This window comes from Trachemys scripta, chromosome 11, assembly GCF_013100865.1.
Source record: "Trachemys scripta elegans isolate TJP31775 chromosome 11, CAS_Tse_1.0, whole genome shotgun sequence".
In the NCBI taxonomy this organism is placed as follows: Eukaryota; Metazoa; Chordata; order Testudines; family Emydidae; genus Trachemys; species Trachemys scripta.
The window spans coordinates 30187803-30214793 of NC_048308.1; the positions used below are offsets into that span (position 1 = coordinate 30187803).

Sequence of the window (26991 nt, forward strand, 5' to 3'; positions counted from 1 at the left end):
GGGGAGGAGCAGAGCAGCCGCGGGAGAGGAAGTGCCCGGCTGGTATTTTTCCCCGGACATGTTCGGCTTTTTGGCAATTCCCCCCGGATGGGGGTTTGATTGCCGAAAAGCCGGACATGTCCGGGAAAAAACGGACGTATGGAAACCCTAGGTCTGGGAAACTACTGGGACTACTCACATGTGTAAAGTTAAGAGCTTGTGTACTTGTTTGCAAGATCAGAGCCAAAGGGTCTATCCTACAGTTCTTTCTCAGTCAAAATTCCCATTAAAGTTTATGTAATTTTGCTGAAGTAAAACTTTAGGCTGGAGTCTCAAGAAGGTAAATGGCAGAAAACACTGATTTATACTTTGCCATGATGCTTTCTATTTTCAGTGTGTATATTCTTTCATTTTATTTTACTCTTCACACCATTTATCGCGAGTACAGAAATAATTCTAAGAATAAACAAAAAATTGAGAATAGACCTTTTCATGGATTAATTTGCCAGGTAAAATTTGCTTTCAGAATAAATAATAATAGTTTAAGGCATAGCCTGTTCGCACTTGTGAAACTGTTCTTGTTTGGAATTTGTTTCATTCATTGGATCAAGCGCAATGATTATTTAGAGCTTTAATGAGACATGTATAATGTACATGAAATCATTTTCAGGCGAAAAGAAACAACATGGACTACTGTGAATCTATTTACATGCCAGCTATGTTATGGCTATTCTAGTTACCATTACATAGGCAAATTGACAGAGTTAAACTACACAGCATATATCCACTTTTATCTTGAAACCTAATACAAATGTTCAATTCAGAACATCTTTAAATTAAGTCATCGGGCCAAATCCAACCCACTGTTATACAGAAATATGGTAAGGGATGGAGTCAGTCTCTTATTTCTATCTTAGCTAGATCTGCACCGGACTGATCAGTCTTCAGCAGATTTGGCCTGGTATGGAAGGGGTGTATAGCTCCTCAACAATTCTGTGGGTGGGAAGCCTCTGTAAATTAACTTATCATGCACATCCTGATCCCCCTTCACACATCCTGCCCTACAGCCTTTGGGGAGGCAGGAATTCACCAAGGAATCAGTTCAATGCACAGATCAGTCCAACACTTTTATTACAGAATCACAGTGTCATTGAAAGGGGCAGTTCATGAGAATATAATTAATGTAATGCTTCAGGAAGGAACCTGAACTCCCATCACCGGACAGACAGTCCAAACTGCCCCTTGAGCTTCCATCTCTAATCACTGATTAGGGCACCTCCCTTCCTGGGGATAACGGCCAATTCTTGCATGTATCTCAAGCTCATAGTGACCATACCCCCGAGGCTGCTCCCTAGGTCTGTCTCCCAGCCTAAATTCTGACTCTGGGTTTCTGCCACCTCCCTTCAGCAGCAAATTCCCTCTCCAGCAAAGCCACACCAAACCCCTTCCACACCATGCCCAGTCTCTCTCCGGAGAATCATCTGGCCCAGAAAGAGCTGGTAAATTCAGGAAAAGACAGTTACCTTTCCATAATTGGTGTTCTTTGAGATGCGTTGCTCATGTCCATTCCACATTAGGTGTGTGTGCTCGGCCACATGCACCAGTGCCGTAAGTTTTTCCCTCAGCAGTATCTGTAGGGGAGCAGCTCCGCCACCCTCTGGAGTAGTGCTCGCAGGGCCTTGTATAAGGGATGCCACCAGCTCCCCACACCCTCAGTTCCTTCTTGCTGGAAACTCCGACAGTGGGGAAGGAGGGCAGGTTGTGGAATGGACATGAGCAACACATCTAGGAGAACACCAGTTACGGAAAGGTAACTGTCTTTTCTTCTTTGATTCCTTGTTCATGTCCATTAGATGACTCCCAGCAGTTCCCGTGGAGGCGGCTAGGAGTTCACAGCTGTGCAGATTGCAATACAGCTCTGTCAAACCCAGCGTTGTCTCTGACCTGCTGAGTGAAGGCATAATGAGACGTGAACATGTGGACCGAGGACCACGTCACGGCTCTACCGATGTCCTGGATCAGAATGTGCGCCAGGAAGGCCACTGAAGATGCCTGCGCTCTAATCAAATGGGGCTTGACGATCGGCGGGACCTTTGTTAGCTCGAAACAGGTCTTTATGCAAGAGGTGATCCAGTTGGAAATCCTCTGCAAAGAAACCAGAAGGCCCTTCATCCTATTCGCTGTAGCAATGAAGAGCTGAGTCAATTTACAGAAAGGCTTGGTAAGTTCCAAGTAAAAAGCCAAGGCCCTCCGGATGTCCAGCACGTGCAGACGCCTCTCCTCAGCAGTCTTGTGCGGCTTGGGACAGAACAGAGGGAGGAATACACCCTGGCTCATGTGGAAGGAAGATACCACCTTTGGTAGGAAGGCTGGGTGGGGCCGCAGCCAGCTGGACCTTGTCCTTATAAAACACTGTGTAAGGCGGTTCCGAGGTAAAAGCCTTAATATCGGAGACTTGTCTTGCCGACGTCATCACCACCAGTAAAGCGATTGTATTGAGGACCCAGCGGTCCAAAGTTATTGCCGACCATGCAGGGAGGAAAAAGGAAAGGTGGCTGCAAAAAAATGGGAAAATAGGATCCAGGAAACAGACTGACAGGTCGCCCCGGGTGCACCCTCAAAACGACTTTTTAGCTCCGTGCTTGGAGAGGGTCGAGCCCAACTGGGCAGAGGGTGGGGGCAGGTGGCTTGTGCACCGTCTGTAGCCCTTGGGCTTTTTGTGCGGCTGGTCCTGCAGGGGCTGACTCCCTTGTGCCTGGGGAAGTTGCCGTTTCAACCATTTACGTGTTAGGCCCAGAACATAGAGCCCCAGGGTTTTTAGGGTGGTTTGGGAGTTCTTCAGCCCATGTAACTTCTTGTCCATCTGCTCCGCAAACAGGGCCTGGCCATCAAAGAGGAGGTCCTGAATCGACTGCTGAGCCTGGGAGGAGAACCCAAAGAGGAGCAGCCAGGACTCTCGCCGCATGGAAATGGCGGACGCCATGGTGCGGGCGGCAGAGTGTGCAGCATTTGATGCCACTTGAGGGGCTGCCCTGGCAGTGGCCATGCCATCTTCGAGGAGGGCCCGGAATTCCTTCCAGGAGGGCACTCTCAAACATGGCCGTGGCCTGCCACATATTGAAGTTGTAGCAGCCAGGGAGGGCCTGGTGGTTGGCCACCCTCGACTGTAAGCTAGACGAGGAATACATTTTTCGTCCGAACAAGTCTATTCTCCTGGAGTCTTTATTTTTGGTGGTAACTCTGGGTTACCCCTGGTGTTCCCTGTGGTTAGCTGCCTCAACGACCAAGGAATTGGGGCAGGATGGGAGTAAAGGTATTTGTGCCCCTTAGTCGGGACAAAGTACTTACGCTCTGCCATTTGGAAATGGGGGGCAGAAAGGAGGGGGTTTGCCACTAGGCGCTGGATATCTTCAATACCCCTTCGTGAAGGGGAAGGGCCACCCTAGCAGGGCTGTGGAGGACAGGACATCACCTAGGGAGTCCGCTTGCTCCTCCAACTCCTCTGCCTGCAGGCCAAGGTTGGTCACGACCCTCTTCAACAGCTCCTGGTGCGCCTTAGCATCATCCAGAGGAACCGGGTGAGGGGCTCTGTGATGGTCTCATCCACAGACTACGAGGAGGAGGCCGTTACCGCAGGTTCCATGACACCCATTGGTAGGCCAGCAGGTTGTTCCCCTGAGTCCACATGGACTTGTGGGGTCTTATCCCCCTGGGCCTCAGGCACCGGAAGGAATTGGGTCGTCGATGCCACTGGCCTGTCCGAGTCCCTGACGCCGAGCAGGCAGGCTGGGAGGGCTGGGTGAACCCCCACAAGTTCCAGGGGTACCACGGGCCCAGCCACTGGGCCTGGGGTCATGGGGCAGCTTTTGGAACTGACGATTCAGGCAGCACCGAGGGCCTGGGAGGCTGCCCCGTCGATGTGGAGCCTTGCTTCGTACCGGCGCCATATCCGGAGCTTCTGCTGCCCAGTCACCCGGATCCACTGGAGCGGCGACCCTGTGCCTGGTGATAAACATAGTCGCATCTGGAGGAGGACCAGTCCGAGCTGGACGTGTGCCTCCGTGGGGACCTAGGTGACCGGCGGCGCTCAGCGGATCCACAACTGGAGACTCGCAATTGACGCCTCACGCTTCAAGACCGGTACTAAACGAGGAGTGGGACCTGGAGGTATAGCGGGCCGGGAGGGATCTGTCTTGCGGATCATTGTCAGGGCCCATGGCTGTGGTCCTCCGATCATTCCCGGGATCTGTAGCGGTGTTCCAGTGATGCGAAAGGCCAGTCCCAAGGTTCCTGCCAGGGAGCGCATGTGTCTGCGCCAGGTAACCGGCGAAGTGCGCCTCGAATCCCACTGCTGGTGCCCAAGGTCCAGTGACTGTAGAGAATGTCTGCCTCCCTAACTCGGAGGCATGACGGCTTCAAGTGGGTGGATGGTGGTGGGACGCCCCCCATGATGGGGAGCGGTACCGTTGAGGCGAGGATGGACAGAAAGATCCCAAGGCGGGCTTACCCTGAAGTCTGGGAGGTCAGGATCTCCTACACAGCCTGGAGCGCTTCAGGCATCGACGGCACCTGAAGCTGATGAAGGCCCACCTGTGTCCAGGCTTCCAGGCAAGGAACGGGGTGGGATGCATCGCTCAATGTGAGCTGAGGCCCGACTTCCCGACAGGGGAGATGAGTTGCCCAGCATAGGTCTTAGCTCGCCCCCAGCCCTGTCCTTCCTCTTGCAGGGAGTAGGAGACAGTCCCCTACTGGCCTTCTTTGACTTCTTGGACGGGGCGATGGACAGGGATTGGTGCTGGCTTATTGACGGCGGGGCACTACGCACTAACGGTGCTGGGTGCCGAGTTGGACCTTTGCTCCGGGGCCGGAGTGAGCGCCAACTCCATCAGGAGCACTTTGAGTCTAATCTCACGCTTTTTCTCGGTCCTAGGCTTAAAGGACTTGCAGATTCGACACTTATCACTTATGTGCCCTTCACCGAGGCACCTGAGACAGCTACTATGTGGATTGCTCATGGGCATGGGCCATTTGCAGCGATCTCAGGGCTTAAAGCCTGGGGCCCAGGGCATGCTCCGTCCCCCGGCTAAGTCCCTAACGGGACTAACAAAACTATAACTACTGCTAAGGGCTAACTAACTCAATTACTAACTTTACAAGAACTCTAAGCATAAGCAATGCTAGTAAGAGCAGCGAACATTCCGTGCACCCTCACTGGCAGCAAGAAGGAACTGAGGGTGGGGGGAGCCGGCAGCGCCCCTTATACCGCGCCATGCAGGCGCCACTCCAGAGAGCGCAAGAGCCACTCCCCTCCGGATACTGCTGAGGGAAAAACTTCCGGCACTGGTGCATGTGGCCGAGCACACACACCTAATGTGGAATGGACATGAGCAACGCATCTCGAAGAAGAATTAGTGTTTTATACAACCATTACTTTTGTGTGACCATAGGCCTGGATTAGATCATTAATCAGAAATTAGCTTTCTCTGATCCATACAAACTACTGATTTAGTGTAAAACTGTAGATAGAAACTGCTCAATTGTCATCAAATTTAGGAAAAGTAAGTAAACCATCTGAAGATTGAAGTCTTCATAGATCCATAGTTTGGGATTATTTCCTTAACTTTGAAAGATAACATTATAAATTATATTTTTATATTTATAACACACCCATTATTCTGAAAAATCTCAGAGCACTTTGACAAACTTAATTAATATACAAATTATACACAAGGATCACTTCACTAAACACTCAAGTGCAGCCATCTCTAGAGTGGAATTTGGCAAACATATGACAATACAAACTCTACATAAATGTTTTGTAGAGGAAGCAATACATTTTGTAACTGAACTGAAGGGGAAAATTTGGTAGACAAAGTGCTATTACGTGAGCTTCAGTTTGGCGAATGCATAAAAGTTAAAGATTTTTGGTTCTTGAAGTATTACAAATTGAACCTGATTTCTACATCTCATCCAAAAGATAACACTCACAACACTATGCTGGGGCATTGGTTCAGTGCTGTCTCAGAGCAAGTAGTGCCACCTGCTGACTCAAAAAGCCAAACAGATTTATGTGAGAGTTCAGTGTGCACAATATAACTTAATTTAATGGTTCATTTGAGTGAAAATATACAAGGAAGGGAGGGTGGCTACCCACCGATCTAAGAAAACTACCATACCTCAGAAAAAAATGCAAGTCTTTTCCCTACAGCCCAATAGGAAATGCACTTCAAAGACTCTACGCAAATAATTATTCAGAACAGAAGTACTTATCATTGTGGTATAAAACCTTTAATTAAGAGATGCAGGAATAGATATTCTTCCTTGATAGTACCACAGATTTCAAATGCTTTCTGAGATACAGCATACTAAAAGTGCTTATGGCTTGAATTTACTCCCTATTCTTCAGCTTTCAGCAGTAACCATACTATAAAATCAGATAGGGTGAGAAATGCTCCAATTCTGTGCCTTTGTTGTCATTCAGGAAAACTGAACACTCAGGACACTATCCTTGCTGCACCGATAACCCAAAGCTTGACTCCTTTCACAGCATTATGTTAACACTGTTTTGTAACTTTATGACAAGGATTTCCCAGTTGCAGCTTTTCAAACCTTCGGTCATAACTATAAAGGGAAGGGTAACAACCCTCCTGCGTACAATACTATAAAATCCTTCCTGGCCAGAGACACCAAAATCCTTTTACCTGTAAAGGGTTAAGCAGCTCAGGTAACCTGGCTGACACCTGACCCAAAGGACCAATAAGGGGACAAGATACTTTCAAATCTTGGTGGGTGGAAGGCATTTGTTTGGGGTGTGTTCGCTCTTGGGACTAAGAGGGATCGGACATCAATGCTCTCCAAATCTTTCTGAACAAGTCTCTCATATTTCAAACTTGTAACAGCCAGGCAAGGCGCGTTAGTTTTATCTTTGTTTTCTCAACTTGTAAATGTTCCTTTGCTAGAGGGAGGTTTATCCCTGTGTTGCTGTAACTTTGAAACTAAGGCTAGAGGGGATTCCTCTGGGCCCTTTGAATCTGATTACCCTGTAAAGTTATTTTCCATCCTGATTTTACAGAGATGATTTTTACCTTTTCTTTAATTAAAATTCTTCTTTTAAGAACCTGATTGATTTTTCATTGTTTTAAGATCCAAGGATTTTGGATCTGTGTTCACCAGGACTAATTGGTGAGGGTATACTCTCAAGCCTACCCAGGAAAAGGGGTGTAAGGACTTGGGGGGGAGGAATTAGTCTCAAATCTGCCCAGGAAAGGGGGGGTTAGAGACTTGGGAAATATTTGGGGAAAGGCAGAGTTCCATGTGGCTCTCCCCTAAGATTTGGAACACGTTTAGTGGTGGCAGCTTACTGTTAATCTAAGCTGGTAAATAAGGTTAGGGGGCTTTCATGTGGGTCCCCACATTTGTACCCTAGAGTTCAGAGTGGGGAAGGAACCCTGACACCTTCCCTAGAAAAATTATGTTCATCATTAACAGTTGCCAACTTTAATGTGTTCCTCAAATTTCAATCCCACTAGAGTATAGCAATAAAAAAATACAACAAGGAAGCACTAGAAATGCTTTTTATACAATGCACTAAACTAATGTGTTAATTTTTATTTTAAAAAGGACATAAAATCGTGGATGGACTTAAAGGGTTTGTTGCAACCAGAAAGCAAAACAGTTCGACAGCCAGCTTGTAAAACAATTCAACAGGACTGGTATGAAGAAAGACAAAGAGGTTGGCAGAAAAATGGCAGGTTACTACAGAACTAAAGTACTACAGAACTAAACATCTCCTTAAAAATAAACCTGATAAGAATATGAATAAATACTTTGTCTTAGAGTCTCTTGATTCCAAAAAGTCACTGGCCATCTGAAATGGAATCTGCCATATAAAATACTTGAGTTCACTAATTCAGAGAGTCTCACAAAGGAGTTTAAAGATCTGTGAAGCATTCACTTATATCCTATAACTCCATGGGGTTTTGATGGCTTTAAGTCCATTGTATCCTTGATATATCAACTACTAGATACCAGAGCCTGGTCTGTAATTGGTTTATCTTCTACAGAGTAATGAAAAGTTGAAATTGAAGCTAAGGTAGGTAAAATCCAGATTCTGACAAACACAGGAAGTATAAATCCCCCCAAAAAACTGCTTGTGTAAAAAATATGCTGTAATTGTTTGACCTAATATCAGACAGCAAACCTTTTTCACTTAAAGTTATGAGCTTTCTAGTGAGAGAAAGAATTCGTGGTAAATTGTAATAACTGCACTTTGGACTTACATAGTGCTTTTCATCCACAGATCTCAAAGTGCTTCACAAAAGTGACTTGCTTTATAAAGAAGATTTACCTGCTTCTGGTGTTCAGATTGGACGTTAAGAAATTTGGGATTTCTAGACTGAATAGTAAGATTGACTTGAGACGTCCACGAAGCTGATGACTCAAATGACACACACATTGAGACTCAGTGTAGCTTAAGATCACTGAGACCTCAATGTTCTTTGAAGATTCTCCCACACTGAGGTAAATCATGGCCACAGGGGAGGCTGGCCGGCTACGTAAAGGCCTGATCAGTGCCCATTGAAGTCCATGGGAATATTCTCACCGACTTCAACAGACTTTGCATCAGGACCTAGAAGTAGTGACTGCCAGTATCCGCTGAATCTATTAGAGTCTACCCAGTAAAACCACAGCATCTTGAGTTCTTTCAATCACAAAAAAAGATTTTCATTTGAGTTACAGGTAATAAAAAAAATATAGATTCTGCAGTTGCTTGGAGAGAGTATGTTGGGGTTTAGAGAATTAGAGAATTAAAGAGATTCTAGCATCAATATAAATTGCAGTAGTAATTTACAAACAAAAACAATTATTCTGTAACAGTAAAAGAGGAACAGTGTTCAAGTGGCTAGGGCACCAGAGTGGGACTCAGGAGACCTCAGCTCAAATACCACTTCCATCACAGACTCTCTGTGGCACCTTGGGCACTTCCCCCTGCTCTACACTTAAAATTTAGATCAACCTAGCTATGCTGCTCAGGGGTATGAAAAACACTGTAGTTAAGCTGACCTATCCCCCTGGGTGGATGTGCTAGGTCAATGGAAGAATTCTTCTGTTGAACTAGCTACCACCACTGAGGGAGGCAGATTACCTACATCAGTGGAAAACGCCTTCCTATTGATGTAGGAAGCATCTATACTATAGCGGCGTAGCTGCAGCTGTGCCACTGTAGCCCCCATTGCATAGACATGTCCTGAATCTCTCTGTGCCTCTTCCCACTTTGTAAAATGAGGAAAATAGTACTTTACGACCAGTACTCAGATGCTACTGATGGGGCCATAGATTTACATATGCTTGGAAGGATTCGATTTTTATCAGTAAATGTTGGAAAATGTCAATTTCACCTACGTACACAAACTGATGAAAAGCCATTTCCACTAATGATCATCTAAATTTACAATTAAGCAAAGTAAGAAAAATGCTGCTTGAGAATTTAGAGTGTGATTTAAGGATATTTACTTTGAACATTTTGACTTGTGATGTTGATAGTTTGTGTTTTAATGATTTTAAAGCTTTAACTTTAGAATCTCAACATCTACAATCATTAAATATTTATTCTCTTTCCCCCCTTAATTTCTCACAAATGTGAAAATTTGAAATCAATAAAAATAAAAAAAATCCTTAAAACCCATAATTTTACCCAACTATGACAATTTAAAATTGACAAAAAAAATAAAAATAAACATTGATATTATCCATCAAAATTATAAAAAAATAAAATTGAATTCTGCTTAGTCTAGACAGACAGATGTGCTATTTAAAAAAAAACATATTTCAGTTTTGGGTTGTTAATACAATCTAAGATTTTGTGTACACACACACGGCAAAATACTACTTTCAACAGCAGTGGCATAAATATTAAATATTTTCATTCAAATAATCTGAGTTGTTTTGGATTTAAACTGGTATTGCAAAGAACACAATTTCTCCTTTTAATATTTAGCAAAAGTTAATGACTACTGTTTGCTTTTTATTTACCTTATACAATAAGAAACTGAACTGATTTGAATTTTGCTGAATTGTACTAATAAAATGCTTCATAAAAAAAGTACCAGTAATATTAATTTAAAATGCATTTTATAAAGTATAGTGAAGTGAAAAACGCTTTAAATATATGTAGACATTACTTCATTCTAGGTTGGTGTCACAGGGTGTACTCACCCCGCACTGGACAGGAAGGGGTTAACTCTTCCTTGGTGGCTGAGGAAGCCATGCCCCCATGACCCTACTGGGCATGCTCCAGGTGCAGTGGCTGTATAAAGGCAGGCAACCCAGCTCAGTCGGGGCTGACCGCTGGAGGAGAAGTACATAGCATACAGGCTCTCGATGTGGACCAGCTATCAACCCACCCTGCGGAAGCTCAAAGCGCTGAGGCCCCAGCTGACGCCCAAGTGCCTGCTGATACCCAGGAGGGAGCGGAGACGTTGGGAACAGCCCCAGCCAAGCAACCCGAAGACACCCCAACTACTGCCACCAGAACCACGGCAAGAAGTAGCCATGGAGGGGACTAACCATAGTCCCGGACATAGGCACCATGTTGCGGTTGGATCCCTGCTGACCTCAGTGGTGGAACCCTCTGCCACTACTAGGGGCCTGGGCTGGGACCCGGTGGAGTAGGGAGGACCTGGGTCCCCCTACCCTAGTTTGTTAAATTGTTTACAGTGTAAATTACTGTAAGGTGAATGCACAACTGGTTGAAAGACTGTATTCAGTGGTTCCTCGTGGGAGGGCGTACCTAGAAAAGTCCCAAAGGGATCAGTCCCGGGTCTGGTACTAGTCAATATTTTTTTTAATTATTTGGATTATGGAGTGGAGAGTATGCTTATAAAATCTGAAGCTCACACTGGGAGGAGATTAGGATTAGAATTCTAAACAACCGTGACAAATTAGAGAATTGGTCTGAAAACAACAAGTTGAAATTCAATAAATACAAGTCCAAAGTAGTACTCAGAAAAATCAAATGCTCAACTACAAAATAAGGAATAATTGGCCAGGTGGTAGTACTGTTGAAAAGGACCTGGGGGTTATAGTGAATCATAAATTGGATATGAGTGATGCAGTTGCTAAAAAGGCTAATATCATTCTGGGATGAATTAATAGGCATTTTTTTTTAATGGAGATATCCCATCTCCTAGACTGGAAGGGACCTTAAAAGGTCATTGAGTCCAGCCCCCTGCTTTCACTAGCAGGACCAAGTACTGATTTTGCCCCTGATCCCTAAATGGCCCCCTCAATGATTGAACTCACAACCCTAGGTTTAGCAGGCCAATGCTCAAACCACTGAGCTATCCCTCCCCCCATGTCAGATGTAAGATACAGGAAGTAATTGTTCCCCCATTCAGCTCCAAAGGAGACAAACAAAAATGATAAAAGGTTTAGGCAAGCTGACCTAAGAGGCAAGATTTAAAAAACTTAGCATGTTTAAACTTGAGAAAAGAAGATAGAGGACCTGATAACAGTCTTCAAAATATGGTAAGGGCTGTTATAAAGAGGACTGTGATCAATTGTTCTTGTCCACTGAAGGTAGAACAAGTAGTAATGGGCTTAATCTGCAGCAAGGAAGATTTAGGTTAGACATTAGGAAAAAATTTCTAACTATAAAGGTAGTTAAGCTCTGGAATAGGCTTTTAAGAGAGATTGTGGAATCCCCAATATTAGAGGTTTTTAAGAACAGGTGGGACAAACATCTGTCAGGGATGGTCTAAGTTTACTTGGTCCTGGCTCAGTACAGGGGACTGAAATGGATGCCCTCTCAACAGGGCCGTCTCTAGGCACCAGCAAAACAAGCTGGTGTTTGGGGCAGCACATTTTTAGGGGCAGCATGGCCGGCGCCAGAATGCCGCTCCTAAAAATGTGCCCCGGCCGCCCTAGCTCACCTCTGCTGCTGCTGCCACGGCGCGCGAAACAGCTGATTCGCGCGCCGCTACTCGCCCTCCATCCCAGGCTCTCAAACCAGGGAGGGAGGGGGAGCAGCGGCGCGCGAATCAGCTGTTTCGTGTGCCGCGGCGGCTCAGGGTCTCCCCCTCCCTCCCAGGCTCTCAAACCTGGGAGGGAGGGGGAGACGCCGAGTGGCCGCAGTGCGGCACGGCTTCTCCCCCTCACTCCCTTCCTTCCTCCTGGGGGGAGGAGGCAGGGCTGGGGATTTGGGGAAGGGGCGGAGTTGAGGCGGGGCCGGGGTAATTAAATGGGGGGGGGGGCAGCGGCCAAAATTGTTTTTGCTTTGGGCAGCAAAAATCCTAGAGCCGGCCCTGCCTCTCAAGGTCCGTTCCAGCCTTATGTTTCTATGAAGCCAACATATTTGGGACTATTTGCCTGTTTGGGGCTATTCTCAGTGCAGGATTTCTGGTATTTTATCTTTGCATTTTTTCAGTAATTTTTGAGAATGAAAACTGCCTTTTCTACCAGTTAATTATGCTTTCCACTTGCTGAATAAGTTGCAAACCTAAAGTTTAGTGAGGCTGCAGCATTAGAAGCTGCTGTGTTTTGTAGCACACAATTGTGTACCAGACTGACTATAGTGGTTGATGCTGTGAGACCCCCTGCCTCCCCTCTAAAAGCCCAACATTCAAGGACCTAGAGAATAGTCAAGGACAGACTTGTTGGGTGTTGTGAAAACTATTACTCATTGCAGAAAGTTAAAAAGGTTGAGGGTAGCATAGTTTTCAGCAGAAGCATTCGTAATTTTTGTTTTCACAAAATTTTCAGGTCTACTCCACCTCACAAAACACCATATAATTTAGCATAATCAGCAATCTTCAAAGTTTCACCTATACTGGAAGGAAGAGTTGTGTTAGCTAATATGTTTTAATTATCACACTGTTAAACACCAGTTAACATCTAGGACAAGCATGTGTTAATTAAAACATGTGAGTTTATGTGTTTTCTAATACAACTCATTTTCCAAGTATAGATAAAAGCCTGAGAAGCCCATGACTGGAATAAGAATGGTATTTTTACATCTGAACAGTTTTCTGGGGAAATCTATGCAGCATATGTCCAACCTTCTTCCTTGCCCTGGACAGTACAATTAGTGTCTTATTTTTAAAGCATTAAATTCACACACAAACACACAAAAAGTTTGCTAGGAGATACTTATGGCGGGTCTGAAGTCTGAAATGACCTACACAAAAATATTCTGTGATGCAAAAGTACTTTCTGACTCTCAAGTCAGCTACTTGCTTAACATATTTGTTTATAGAAGTTCTGTGTCACTGTTCTGCTCTATGAATGCAGACATATAGCAGTCAAAACGTTAAGAAAGAAACTGCACACTTTTTCAGAGCTGAATGAATACTTACTTCTGCTTTTTTACGTGCTTCCATGGCTTTCATAAGCATCATATGCTGTCTTCTCCTCTCTCGTTCCTATTAAAGCAGATAAAATTAGAACAAGACTCAACCACAGTTACAAAAGTGTCTTTTTTATTTTAAAAACTCAGTAAAACAAGTTTAGCATTAATAGACAAGTCACAATAAACACTATATATAGGACAAGAATGGCCAAGTCTGTGCATGTTTTAGTTCAGGTTTAGAAAGCAAATACAAGAACAATCAAAAGCAAAAAGGTAAAGCAATGAACATGGAGACAGTGTAAAACAGAAAGCATACAGCTTTACGTATGGTCAGTTGTGATGCTCCTTCATAAGCTGGCAGAACAAAAAGCATAATGGTTGGCTGGAACAGGTCAGTTACCTTACATCTGCTATTAGAAAGCTTGCAATTACTAAATGAATAGCCAATTGAACAGAAGGCTGTATTTCTAATCATTTAAAATATAGTAAAAGGCTGAGTTTTAAAGTAATTTTAACTTTATGTTTACTCTCAGAAAAATCTTGCTGGAATCCAATATGCCACCAACAAATAAGTATGCTGAATTTTTCTGTGTTGAGACCAGTTTTACTTAAACTAGCCATGGTTCATACACGAACATGAATAAAATAGGATATTCCTATTTACTGATGCCTGTTCCTCAATGCAAAGTCACAAAAGCTGCACCATAGATTATGTTAACAAATTTAAATGGAACATGAATTATAGTACTATAGAAAAAACTAGAAAAGTTCCTTCAACTTTAAAGTTCTAAGGTAAAATCCTGGCCCCACCGAAGTTAATAGGAGTTTGTCATTTACTTCTCTGAGGCCAGGATTTCATCCCTAGTTTCATTTTCAGATTAAAATATTATGCATTTACCATTTATTGAAAGCTAGTGTGCTCAGCACTGTACAAATCTGAGGGAAGACATGGTCCCAATTTGTACAGTAATTCTAATCCAATTTGTAGTGTTCTAATCCAAAATTATATTAAAAGTTTTATACTGAATCCCAACAAATTGGATAAGACTTGCAAAATTTGTACAGTGATTTTCTATGAAAGGTAAAATGCTAATTTTGCATAAATTCATCACTGATTTTACATAATGGTCCAACTCATGTTGTGACATCAGTAATGTAGATTTCCAGTCAACAGCCTCATGTATGGATCGCAGAATTCAATTTATAACACGTCTGAGACAAGTCATACTTTTTTTTCTTTAATAGACAAGACAAGCAGATGTATGCAATGCACTGTGCTGTAAAGCCATGCAGCAGTATGTAATATGACAGCAGCCAGTGCTACATTTTATGCATTGCTATGACAACCATATCACAACCAAATCACAATGCGGTGTTAGATGTACAAAAATAAACATACCCATACCATATCTAGTCTATGCCTCTCCAACTCCTGGTAGAAAGAGTTGGCACAACATTATGAAACAGAAATCACAAAGTCATAAAACCACTTTATAACCCCCACAAAGAGACCCCAATACCAAAGCAAGTCAATAAACCATAAGATGAAAGAAAAACTTATGCAGGAATCAAAATCAGAAATTTATACCAAAAATATTTTGAAGACTTTCCCCCCAAATAGCTTAAGCAGAAGTTAAAAATTAGCATTTGCTACTGTTCTGATAACTGTATGTATACCAACCTGATGTTTCAGAAGAACAGCCTGCTGCCTTCGCATCTCTTTTTCCTTAAACATAAGAACAAAAAGGTGCTTCAAATACCTGACAATTATTATTTTTAGCAGTAAGATGCAATTTTTTGAGCCATGCTAAAATAGGAAGAATCTGCATTCTCTCTCTCTTTACTCCTTTATTTTCAAACACTTTACATAATATACGAACAGTTTATGCTACCAAATCTACTGAACTGAGCATCAGAAGATGCCAATAACATTTGGCTACACTGAGAGTGCATGATTTCCAAATACAGCAAGTAAGTTTTTCAGCACTGATAGGGATAAATGGGATATTTGACCACAATGTTACACAAGTAGCAACAGAGTTTTTCATTATACTCAACATAAAACAGAAGAGACACTATGCAATGCTATTACATAAGGGTTTGGTGAGTATGTCTAAAGCTGCTCAAGCCAAGCATAAGGTACGGATAACCCTAGTATTAACACTTCTATTTATTATTTATATGCACGTATATGCACGTATATATGTATATGCACACACACGCGCACACACACACGCACACATATGCACAGTACTTACTCTACATTTCTGTTACAAATGTAATATCTTATCAAAAAAGATTCTGCCATACCTACAGTTCTCATATTAGTTCACAATTATTATGCACAATCACACAGTTTTTATTTTTTGAAAATAAAAACTCTGATGCTCATCTAAACTAACCTTTATTCGTTTCTCAGCCTCCAATAATTTGGCATTTGCTGCTTCTTCCTTCTTTTTCTTTTTAGCCTGTGCATGCAAAACAGGTCTCAAGGTCATGCAACAACACCACTAAAACTTGAAAATAATCTCAGACTAAATAAAACTACATGCCTCACAAGGTGCAAAACAATACCACATATTATGTGTACATTATAACAGATTTCTTCCCCAGTACACTTTGCATTATCAGTAAGTTCATGATTAATTTTTTTTTTTTTTTTTTAAGTCAAGCCAGAATTATGAAGTCACATTCAAGATTTTTTTTACTTGGATATTTGTAACCAAGATACATAGCATATAGGAAAATAATTATTTTTTAAGTATGGTTGGAAAGAGATTAAAATTCTAATCATTATATAAAACAGTGGGTTAAAAACTTTTGCAATCAATGGTTTACCACTTTTTTCCATTTTAAATACATATTTGATGTAATTGAAAATGTTCAGTTGAAGCCAATGTAAGGACTGCTCGTCAACACATTTTGGGAATAATATTCCCATCCATTTAATTTATATCAATATCAGTTTTAGTATAAGACAACTGAAACTAAAAAGAAATCTGTTGTCAGACAGATCAGAAATGGAGATCTGAAACAGAAATCTTAAATTCAAATTCCTTTAATTTAGTTGTATGTGACATGGATACATTATATGAAGTAACCATCTGCAATATGGAAGCTTATGTCTTTTAAAAATAGATCATGCACATTTTTGAAGATCAGAATCATGCTGTTCAAATATCACCTTCACAGACAAATGTTAAATATTTTCCTTCTTTGCTACTGTAATTTAACTTTTAAAACAAAGTTTTAAATCCATTCCACAGTCAGGAACTAAATTCCATATAAAGTAGATTGCAATACTATTTTACTCCCTATTCTGCAAATACATATTTGCTTAACTGTAAGCATGAGTACTCCTTTTGTCGTTGATGAGACAATTGTTGTGTTTAAAGTTAAGCATACGTGTAAGCAACTGCAGGATTGGGACCATAGTTTAAATTATGGATCAGTATTCTTAGAATTTCTGAAATAGTGAAACAGTTAACAATTTGAATCAAGACTGTGGAATTCCTGAAGCAGACCTTACTTTAATCCAGTTGCGACAAACATGCAGTTAAGACTTCTTTCTTAATTATAATGTTCTTGAAACGTATGAACACATTTAAAAATAATTATACTTAGTTTATTGTTTCTACCTCTAAAATCTGCTGAGCCCGAAGTTCTTTTTCCATTCTGATTTGTTGAATTCTCTTAATTTTTTCCTGCAAGGGGGGAAAAACATCTTTTAACCCTTTTAAACAACAACAGCAAAAAGTATATAAAAGATTTTTTTACATGAATAAAAAAAAAAAAGTGAGAAAAGAGACATAATTATTTTTAAAGAAATGAGCACTTGTTGAATCTTACACACATTCCAGTTGATTATTTTGAACTACAATTGTCTGTGTTTGGTGTTCTACATTAACATTAGCAAATATTTGCTGCATCTCTGAAAGCACTGAAAATGGAATCTATGCCTGTGGGTTTATGTTTAGGCAGTCACAAGTTTTTCTTTTATACTAACTTAGAGAAAGGAAGCACCCTGATCAGGGCCGGCTCCAGGCACAAGCTTCTCAAGCAGGTGCTTGGGGCGGCCAAAATCCTGGAGCCGGCCCTGACCCTGATGACAGTACAAAATATACAGTGTAGGCCAAATCCTGGCTTGCAATGGTAGGGATGGGTAGAAATAGGGGCTGTTGTGCTCTGACACGGTCTGCTTATGCAGGGAATGCTGGGGGCTATGAAATCCTCATTACTCCCTACTATCTGTTGCTTAACTCTTGCAGACATCAGGGGGCTGGGAGTTTAGCTATTCTTGAACCTCCACTGATATTGCTACCTGGGACCACACAGTACCTCTGAGCATATTGCATGGCCCAAAGTACCTACCCAGTAACAGCCAATATTTAGCCTAGCCATATCTGATCTGGATGAAGTATGCACAATTAAGTGCTGTATACTTTTATTTCCACTGGAAACTAACCTATCAAGGTGGATAGTCTGAGTTTGGACAACCTTACTTGTATTTCTCAGAGAGGTGTGTGAAGTTATGCACTATAGAGTAAAAGTAAATAAATAAGTCTGGAAAACAGTGACCACAACACTTTCAGTCAAGTTCATTCCCAGAGACGTCAGCATGTCTGTGAGCTCCTGAGGCATGGGGTGAGCCTAATGCAGTCACTGGACAGTTTTATTTTACATGTCCCATGTTGTATACTTTGTGATTTGTAAACAGAGATAGTATGTGCTGCAACTGAAAACCTCAAAGCATCCTATTTAAGGGTTTATTGTCTCAGAACAACTGCTTGAGGCACATCAATTAAAAGAGCAGAGCATGTCTATGGATGGAGGTGTTTCCATTCTGTTATCTGGACAGACAGGAGAAAATCTGAACCACAGAACTCAGGGCATAGCAAAGCTTATTCCAAGGGATGTCAAAGAAGCTTGCATCAGGATGTGTCATACAGACAAGCGTTCGATGAACATAGTATTAAGGCACCTGGAAGAGAAAAGTCTGAGTATGATACGAGCCATCAATTCTCTATTCTGTGTGTTGGAAATTACGTCACCACTGTAGTTTCCGGAGTCTCCAGAGAATAAATAAGTCATGAAGAGGAGTCAACTTCATCTCCTCTCAGGGGCATGGTGACGATTCCTGCACAGTACCAGAAGCAGGACCACTATGGTTGGAACAGGTTACTAAAAAACAATATTCTGCCACCTCTATGTTCTCTATTACAACTTTCTGAAATTTAACTGTTTAAAACATGTTAAAAGTCACTACATTTTCTGTGCTGGAGGCTAAACACACGCCAAAAAAGCCTAATGTGTGTGTGTGTGTGGGGGGGGAAATCCCCTCTTAACCATACCCTGACCTCCCAGGAAAGAAGTGTGAAAAGCACAAAATTAATCATCTAGAGTCACCAACAGTTTTATTACCATAAGTATATTTAATTAGATTTCTTTAAAATGTGGCTATCCAAAGCTCAAACATCTCATCTACCTGCAAATGTCACTATACCACCCAGGGACAGAGGCAGTGAGCCCAGATCAAAGAGCTTAGTTGCAGAGTACCCTGTGGATGAAACTCGGTTCTATGAGCAGGCAGGCAGTTGCATTCTGACCTAGCAGTTTCCAAATAATATTAAAGGTGTAGCTCCAATGTAGAGTGCAAAATGGCAATCAACCTCTCTCTTAATACTACTGACTTCACCATCTCAACTGGAAAATCATTCCACCAATTCACCAATCTCTCTCTCAAAAAAAGCCTCTTACCTGCTGTATGCCATAGTTATATTTAAATAACATCTATGTCCCCTCATTTTAATCTAACAACTTCAAGTAGATCAAGTTGAATGAAATACCACATATACTCTAGTTTAGGGACAATAGCACTTCAAATCTTAAAAATTACCATTTTGTGGCTCTCCTTATATGCAAGCCCTCTCCATTCCATTTATTATTTTGGTATCCTACCCTTATTCTCTCCATTTTAACAAATTTTTTCTTCAACTAACGTAACCTACACTGCATATTTCACAAATGTGGTACCAATATACTCAGTATCTTTTATAAGTTAGCTAGCATAATATCCTTTAGATAGAAGCCAACATCCTCTTAGCCTTTACTGTGCTGCAGAGTGGACTAAAATTTTATATGTTGAGTTTCTCAGTTCAAATCCTTTCCCTCTCCTTTCTTTACTAATTCAATTCTATTTTGACTATACTTAGCCTGGGCATTACACACAAAAACAGGACACTATGTTGTACGTGTTAGATGAAACAGTCCTTTACCATGTAAAAGTTTCTAAATGCAATTATCTGAATAAACTGATTAAGTTAACTCAGACTGAAGAGGTTTACTCTCATGCACACAATTGCCAGTATCTTCCAATGCTATTTTAATAGGTAATCTCTTTCTATTAACTTCTTTTTTTGTACTCATCATGTTTACTAAGATATTGAGGCCACTATTCACAGTGACTGAGTAGCACCTGACTCAGAGTGGTCCCAACTGATTCCATGGACTACACAAAGCAAAAAGTACTACTCAGCATTAGCAGGGATGTTAAAATCTGTTCCACGGTTCACTAAACACTACTGCCCTAATCAGAATTGTTCAACTGCATATCATAGATCATATACTGCTAAGTCAGAGAAGACTCTAGGTGACGTGGTAGAGTCCTATGTTTTTGGAGCAAGAGGCTTAAGTCCTTTTTCCTCTGTTGCCGTGACCCTTCCTGGGTCCTTAAACTATCCTGTCGGTCTCCCCAGTGCCCCAACTACAGCCCCTTGCCAGTCTCTGTTTAAACCAGGGAAGCTCCAGTCCAAACAGGGCTGCACTATGGCAAACTTTAGGATGTCTGTTAGATAGGGACAGTATCTCCTTAGGAGTGAACAGTTCCATTTCTCAGTTAGCTATCACCTGTAAATCTTTTGTTCTCCTTGAGCCCTTGCCCAATTTCCCATTCACTTGACAGCAACAGGGCAATCACAGGGGACATGTAGAAAGAACGATACGTAGATAGTTATCTGAAAAGTGCCTCCCTGCTGGAGAATCTAGGGTGGATTTGCAGAAAAAGGCAGATGGGGGTGTTGAGGGAAAGGAGGCAGGGCATGTGGAGGGGAATGGGTGCCCAGGGAAAGGGTCTTTTCTTTACACTAAACTTTAGTTAGTAAAAAGTTTCAACATGGATAAAAGGTTTCCCTTACATTACATCCCCATAACAATATCCCACTAAGCTATCATTCCCAGCCTCCCTAATGTACAGAGACATACAGAGGTGTGAATAAGTGAGCAACTTTGCTATCGTGTGCTTTGTTCTGTCTGTCACAGTAGAGCTGCTCTCCCACAGTCTTCACATATCAGGTGCATTTAAAAAAAATGCATGGAAATCCCTATCCAAAGCTGTGTTAAGTTATACTTAAGGATGTTCAAGTGTACATTTTCTATTTATCTAACGAAATCACTACAAATCAAGGAAATCACCACTTAAGGCAATATTAACATTCACGTCACAGCTTACCATCCAAAAATCACAATGCCCACAAAAATTAATTCAGATTCCTCACGTCTACATAAAACTAATTTTCACTTCCAGCATTCAAACACCGACAATGTACCCTAGCAAGATTCTCTGAAATCTCATTCAACTGCATAACCTTAACTCTGACCTCTTTCCCCCCGCCCGCCCCCCCCTTTTTTTTTCCAGGTAGAAACAAAACAGGACACAGTTCTTCATTACAACTTGGTGGCATGTATTTGTTACTGAGGTCAGAGTTAATGCTACTTGTAGAGAAATAACTATTAGAATTCTCAAAGTTTTGAGGTTGAAGTGTGCTTCAACAGCAGAAGGATTGTGTTGTTACTACACAGGACCCAGATCGTACCATGCGAGGATTAGAGCTGGGCAACTTTTTAATTTGTGTCAATTTCGCTGAAATGTTCATTTAGGAAAGAAAAATAGAACACATATCAAGATATTTCAACATTTTCAAAATGAAACCTTTTGATTGTTTTGTTTGAATGCTATTAGTTTAAAAATTTCCTTAATTTTTTTTAAATGTCAAGTGTATTTAAAAATGGTCAAAAGTTTTATTTAACCCAAATTATTATTATTATTATTATTACTACTACACTTTTTGATTCCCTGAAAATTCCAAAAATGTTGGTTTTCAGTTGAACACAGTATTTTTAAAATATTTTTTGAAATTGCCAACAAACCGAAAAATGTTATTCAGCCAGCTCTAGTCAAGACTGACTTGTAATCATTTCAAGATGGTGAGACAATGAGAGCACACATTATTTCATCCCCGTTAATGACTCCCCAAAGCCAAAAACAAATACAGACAGATCTGGGTTTACTTGTTTCCTGTGAAACCTGAATGCACAGTCCTATTATGTAGAAGATTCTATAAATAATATAGATAAACCTCACTTAAATTAGGGTTGAGCTACAGGCACATTTTCAGTATGCTGAGCAATACTCTAACACAAGCGCCATTTTTTTAAACAACTGAGCTACAAAAGCAATTAATCAGCAATACACTATTATAAGTAAGTTCCCTGGGGCAGGGACAATCCTTTTGTTCTGTTTCTACAGCACATAGCACAGTTGGGTCCTGGTCCATGACTGGGGCTTCAAGGCACCACTGCAATGTAAATAATAATAAAATCCATAGCAGAAATTGACCAGAAAGGTAGAAATTTATACCAATGTTCACTCTCACAGGTTACAATCAAGATATGGTATCAAGAATGTGATAACGAATCCCTCCTTGCACAGACATCTGGTAAAGCCTGTTTAAAAAGTGCAAGGTATTTCATCTTGAATATGTTCCACTAGCTCCATTGTTGGGTTTTATTATTGGATTGAAATGGAAATCTCAAATAAACACTGACTCCTCTTTCCACACACAAAGTATTTAAGGTACTTCGTGTTTCATTTTCTTTATAAATCAAAGAAATATTGTAACTGTACTGCACAATACAAGGACAGTCAAAGAAATACTGATCAGGATATCCTTACAATCTTAACAAAGTTCTCTATCAAAAAATCAGAATGCCTAGGTTCTAACCATAAACACACACAATTTAAGCTTCTACACAAACAGCGAAGTTTCTATATCGATAAGAATACAGAACTTAAAATAGCGCAAAGAGCAATAATTTAAATACTTTCTTCAAAAACACAATGCACATCACACGCTATTTCAGAAGTTAATGTCTTCAGCTCACTGCAGGGAATAGAATTAATACAAAGAAACCTAGTAAAATAATTGTTTTTTAGAATTTCAGGCTTCAAAGGCAATCAATCATTTAATACTTCATTTATTGGGATATTTGTTCAAATGATGAAAAACCTGCTTCCACAAGTAGCTTAATTTATTAATGGCTAAATATGAAAAATCTTCTTGCTGTTGAAAGTATTACATATGGTTAAGAGCCTTTGCTATAACAATATTTAACAGTAATTTTATATTTAAAAAGCAAGCAATGTGTAATTTAATTCATCACTATGCTTAGATATAATTGTCCTTAAGCAATCCAAAATCACTGGCAGTTTTCTCTCTAGCAGTTTTGGCTGAGCTATTTCAATGTTTACATAAGCAGCTATATTGCTATTTCTTTTTATAGAGCTGTAGAGTAGTTGAGCATGTAACTAACTGGAGGGCCAGCTGCGCAACCCTTATTCACATGCGTAGTGCCATTGAAGTCAACATGATCACTCAAGGGACATATTATCAACATGAGTAAGGGCTGCACAATCTAGTCTTTCAAAATAAAATACAACATATGTTCTTTATAATTAGATAACTAACAATTTCAAATTTTAACAAGTACACTGTATAACCTATCAAATATATTGAAAGCATGAGTTTAAGTAAATAAATAAAATATAGAGCTTATTTAATGAACACACAAAATTTACCTGCTGTTTCATTATCTTTATCTGTTCTTTTTGCTTCCGCTTTTCTTCAGCGGCCATAATAGCTACAAGTAAAACAAAAAATGTAACATCAGCAGAAAATGACTGAAGAACAGTAACCTAATATCGACAAGTCTAAAGCTCATCTGCAAGTATGCACAATCTCTTAGAGGTTTACTACTTACCTTGCTGTTTTTTTGCTTCTTTGGCAGCTCGAGCCTGTTCCTGCTTCTGAAGTTTTCTCAAAAGTTTTATTTGTGCTGCTTGCCTAGCTATTTCTGTAACACAAAGAGGAAATATTAAGCACATAGTCATAGCATTGTCACACATAAGAGATCTAACTTATGTGTTCAGACATTTTCACATAAAGAAAGAGGAGACTAAGAAAATAGTGTGTTTATCTTGCACATATTTATCCTGAAAATGTTTAAATATAGAATTATTATACCAGGATCTCTTTTATAAACAAATACCTATAACAGCTTCTCAGATGAACATGGATGCTCTCTGTTATCTACACAAAAATGATGTATAATTCTGAAAAACTAAAATGATTTACTTTCAATCAAAAAATACTGACCCACCTCTTTGTCTCTTTATAAACTATTCCATATAAACTTCTAATCCTTTTTGAACAATCCCATGAGAAGAAGAACAGGAGTACTTGTGGCACCTTAGAGACTAACAAATTTATTAGAGCATAAGCTTTCGTGGACTATGCTCTAATAAATTTGTTAGTCTCTAAGGTGCCACAAGTACTCCTGTTCTTCTTTTTGCGGATACAGACTAACACGGCTGTTACTCTGAATCCCATGAGAGGGTTCAGATAGCACATACTACACAGTGCACTCTCATAAGGCTAGATTTTGCCACTCTCGCATATGTTGATTAGTATATCTTACTCTTTGAATAGTTCCATTGATTTTAGTGAGAGTATTTGTGAAGTAAGGTGGTACTGAAGTGAGTTAAATTTTCAACCTGAGTCACAGACACATTACTTTTTTTTATTCTTATTTTCCCTTAATCTAAAAGATAATTTAGACTAGAAGTATATGGCTGCTCTCTGTGTATGAAAAAATGTAATAAAATTTCAGGGTACAAGACAAGGATGTAAAACAGCAGAGCTCAAAATGAGTGACATAACAGTGAAGAGGTCTACTAGTTAAAAAGTTTATGGACGGTTTATCATGTAACCAAAAAGAGGAAAAAATTAAAGTATATTTTAAGAGACTACATCAGTATTTCATGTAAAAGCTATTGAAAACTGAAAAAAAAATCAGATCCTGAATTACAGAAGAGTGATATTTGAAATGCCTGAAAAACTTATGTTTTCCCACAGAAATAAGAGAGATGAAGTATAAGGATTTAAAGATGCAGTACAGACAAAAAGAAATTGTTAGTGGTGGGATTTTCTATATATAGGGTGGGATTTTCAAACACATTCAGGACTGGTGTAACTCTGCTTCCACCAAACTCGGTCCTTAAACTCCAGTTGACTTCAGTGGGAACAGAGTTAGGCCAACACTAAGTGCATTTTCATATAGGCATTATAGAATCATGGGGGGTGAGGGACAAAACAAAACAAAATTCTAAGGAATATTTACACAACGTATAAAAAGTTACCATCTACCCATCCAGGTATTTATAACACACACTGTATAGACATCTCTCTGCAGAATATGAATGCCTTACAAATTCTTCAAGTAAGTAAATATATGGCCAGTTCAAAGAATTGGTACGTGCTTAAGAAAAACTCTGGATGCCACCCATGAAATAAGCCTGGAACCCCCCCTATTAAAAATACTTTTTTCTTTGAAATACATTGACATATCCAAATACATGGAGACACAGAATAGGTTGATAGGAAGAATGCCAAAATGCCTCTGATTGGACTAGCAGTTCCTAGTCTATACCATTATTAATTAGTAAAGATTCTGAAAGATTGAGATCACAAAACATCGGGTCGAAATCAATTTTACTCTCAATGCTTAAGAACCTGAGTGGGGAAAAGGAAGCCAAAGTGGGCATTAACAGGCATAATAGGTCCAATACTACATATAAAGAACTGCCTGTAGCCATGGGCTATGAGAATCATCTGTCCTTGAAGAATGGAGAAAAGCAGACAAGAGAGTGCCTCCAAATACCTATCTGCTTGCATGGCCTCTTTCAGTGTAGTATCTGGACACCTCTATGAAATCTCAAACAACAGGAAAATTTGCAAACAGGGCACGGGGAGGGGTGTCTGTTAGTAATACATTAAAGTCACTAGTGAGGAAATAGTCACTACTGAGGAAATACACCCCAATTTGCTCTAACCCTGCTACTGTAGGTAGAGGGCTGAAAAAGGAGGCATTGTGGTCTAGTGGTCAGAGTGCAAATCAGGAGATCTGGATTAATTCTGGCTCTGAATGGGCTAGACAACCTCTCTAGCATCTGTTTTTGCATTTGTAAAATGAAGCGGATATCGATCTTCACAGGGGTGTCATGAGGCTTAAGCTGTTAATATTTGTAAATTGCTTTGAGATTATCAGATTGAAAGCAATATACAAGCAACAGGTACTATGGTGCTTAGTGGCCTCTAATGAGACAGAAAATGATCTAGCTACCTTACCTGATATCCAGCCCCAAGCCAAAAATACTACCTACAACAGGTATCTTTAAAAATGCATCCTCTCTGTTTGTTCAGGTAGAATGTTTCAATCATTTCCAATGACTGGTTCTTTGTTGTGTAATGCTCTTTGCAGGCACAGGAAAAAAAGGCACAATGAATCTCACAAAGAGGTAGTAAAGGCTTAGATATTTTAAGTACGAATCTTGTGCAGCACCACAACAGACAGCATATGTCCACATTCACTATATAGGCGAGATCAATCATGAAACTCAAGAGGAAAAATAACCCTGAGCCTTAAGAGAATTTTGTAGAATATTAACTTATTTTAGGAAAATGTGATGCAATTTTGAAGTACAGCGCTGGGATGAAGGTTACATGCCTGATGCTTATGTTTAGGATCAGATTCTCATATCCTTATGTATTAAAAAAAAAAATTGTCAATGGTACCCAAATTTCCACTCTTATTACATTGTATAAATCTAAATAAAGTTAATATTGCCCAAGCTTATTCATTTACTACATAAACACATACACCTCCTCCTCACCTCTCTTTAAAGCACATTTATATCTACTTGGCTTTAAACTGAAGGTCAAGGTCACACTTTTGACAAGATTTCAAAAAGCAACTTGCAAGGACGTACCGTAGCAGAAATACATGGTAATACTTGCCCTTAGGAAAATCGAACATCGTTACTTTCAGGTTGTGAAAACTATAACAAATTTCTTACCTTGAGCTTGCAATTTCCTTAATAGCTTTGCATCAGTGTTGTCTAAAAATTCAGTGCTACCAACATTTGGAGGTCGGCCTTTGCGACGCCTCATTCTTGATTCTTCTCTAGCACGCTGTCTATCTGGATTTGGTGGTCGTCCTCTACGACCTTCCATAGCTCTGATACGGGGAATGACTTCCTCTTCTTTCAGGAGACACCACTGCATACCCTTTTAATTAACATATTTCATAGCCATTATAAATAAAAGTGAAAAGAAAACAAAAACACACATTCACAGATCTGGTCAGACATGCAAAAATGCATATGTCTATATATGTAAATATATTTACACAAAAACATGAAAGTCAGTATTAGAATAACAGTGGTGACACAGAGCAATTGCACAGATATCGTGGGATTTATCAAAAGCATTTCT

General features: G+C 40.5%; 1 protein-coding gene across 1 annotated transcript in view; it reads right to left on the minus strand.

Moving 5' to 3' along the window:
* The window catches only part of BAZ2B (bromodomain adjacent to zinc finger domain 2B), a gene marked incomplete in the record, with an annotated part of 274297 nt that overhangs the window by 73010 nt on the left and 174296 nt on the right, over positions 1-26991 (minus strand). Inside the window, 8 exon segments of the mRNA XM_034785683.1 lie at positions 13332-13397; positions 14724-14756; positions 15006-15050; positions 15727-15792; positions 16963-17028; positions 23238-23299; positions 23420-23512; positions 26574-26784. Coding sequence (XP_034641574.1) covers positions 13332-13397; positions 14724-14756; positions 15006-15050; positions 15727-15792; positions 16963-17028; positions 23238-23299; positions 23420-23512; positions 26574-26784 — 642 coding nt within the window.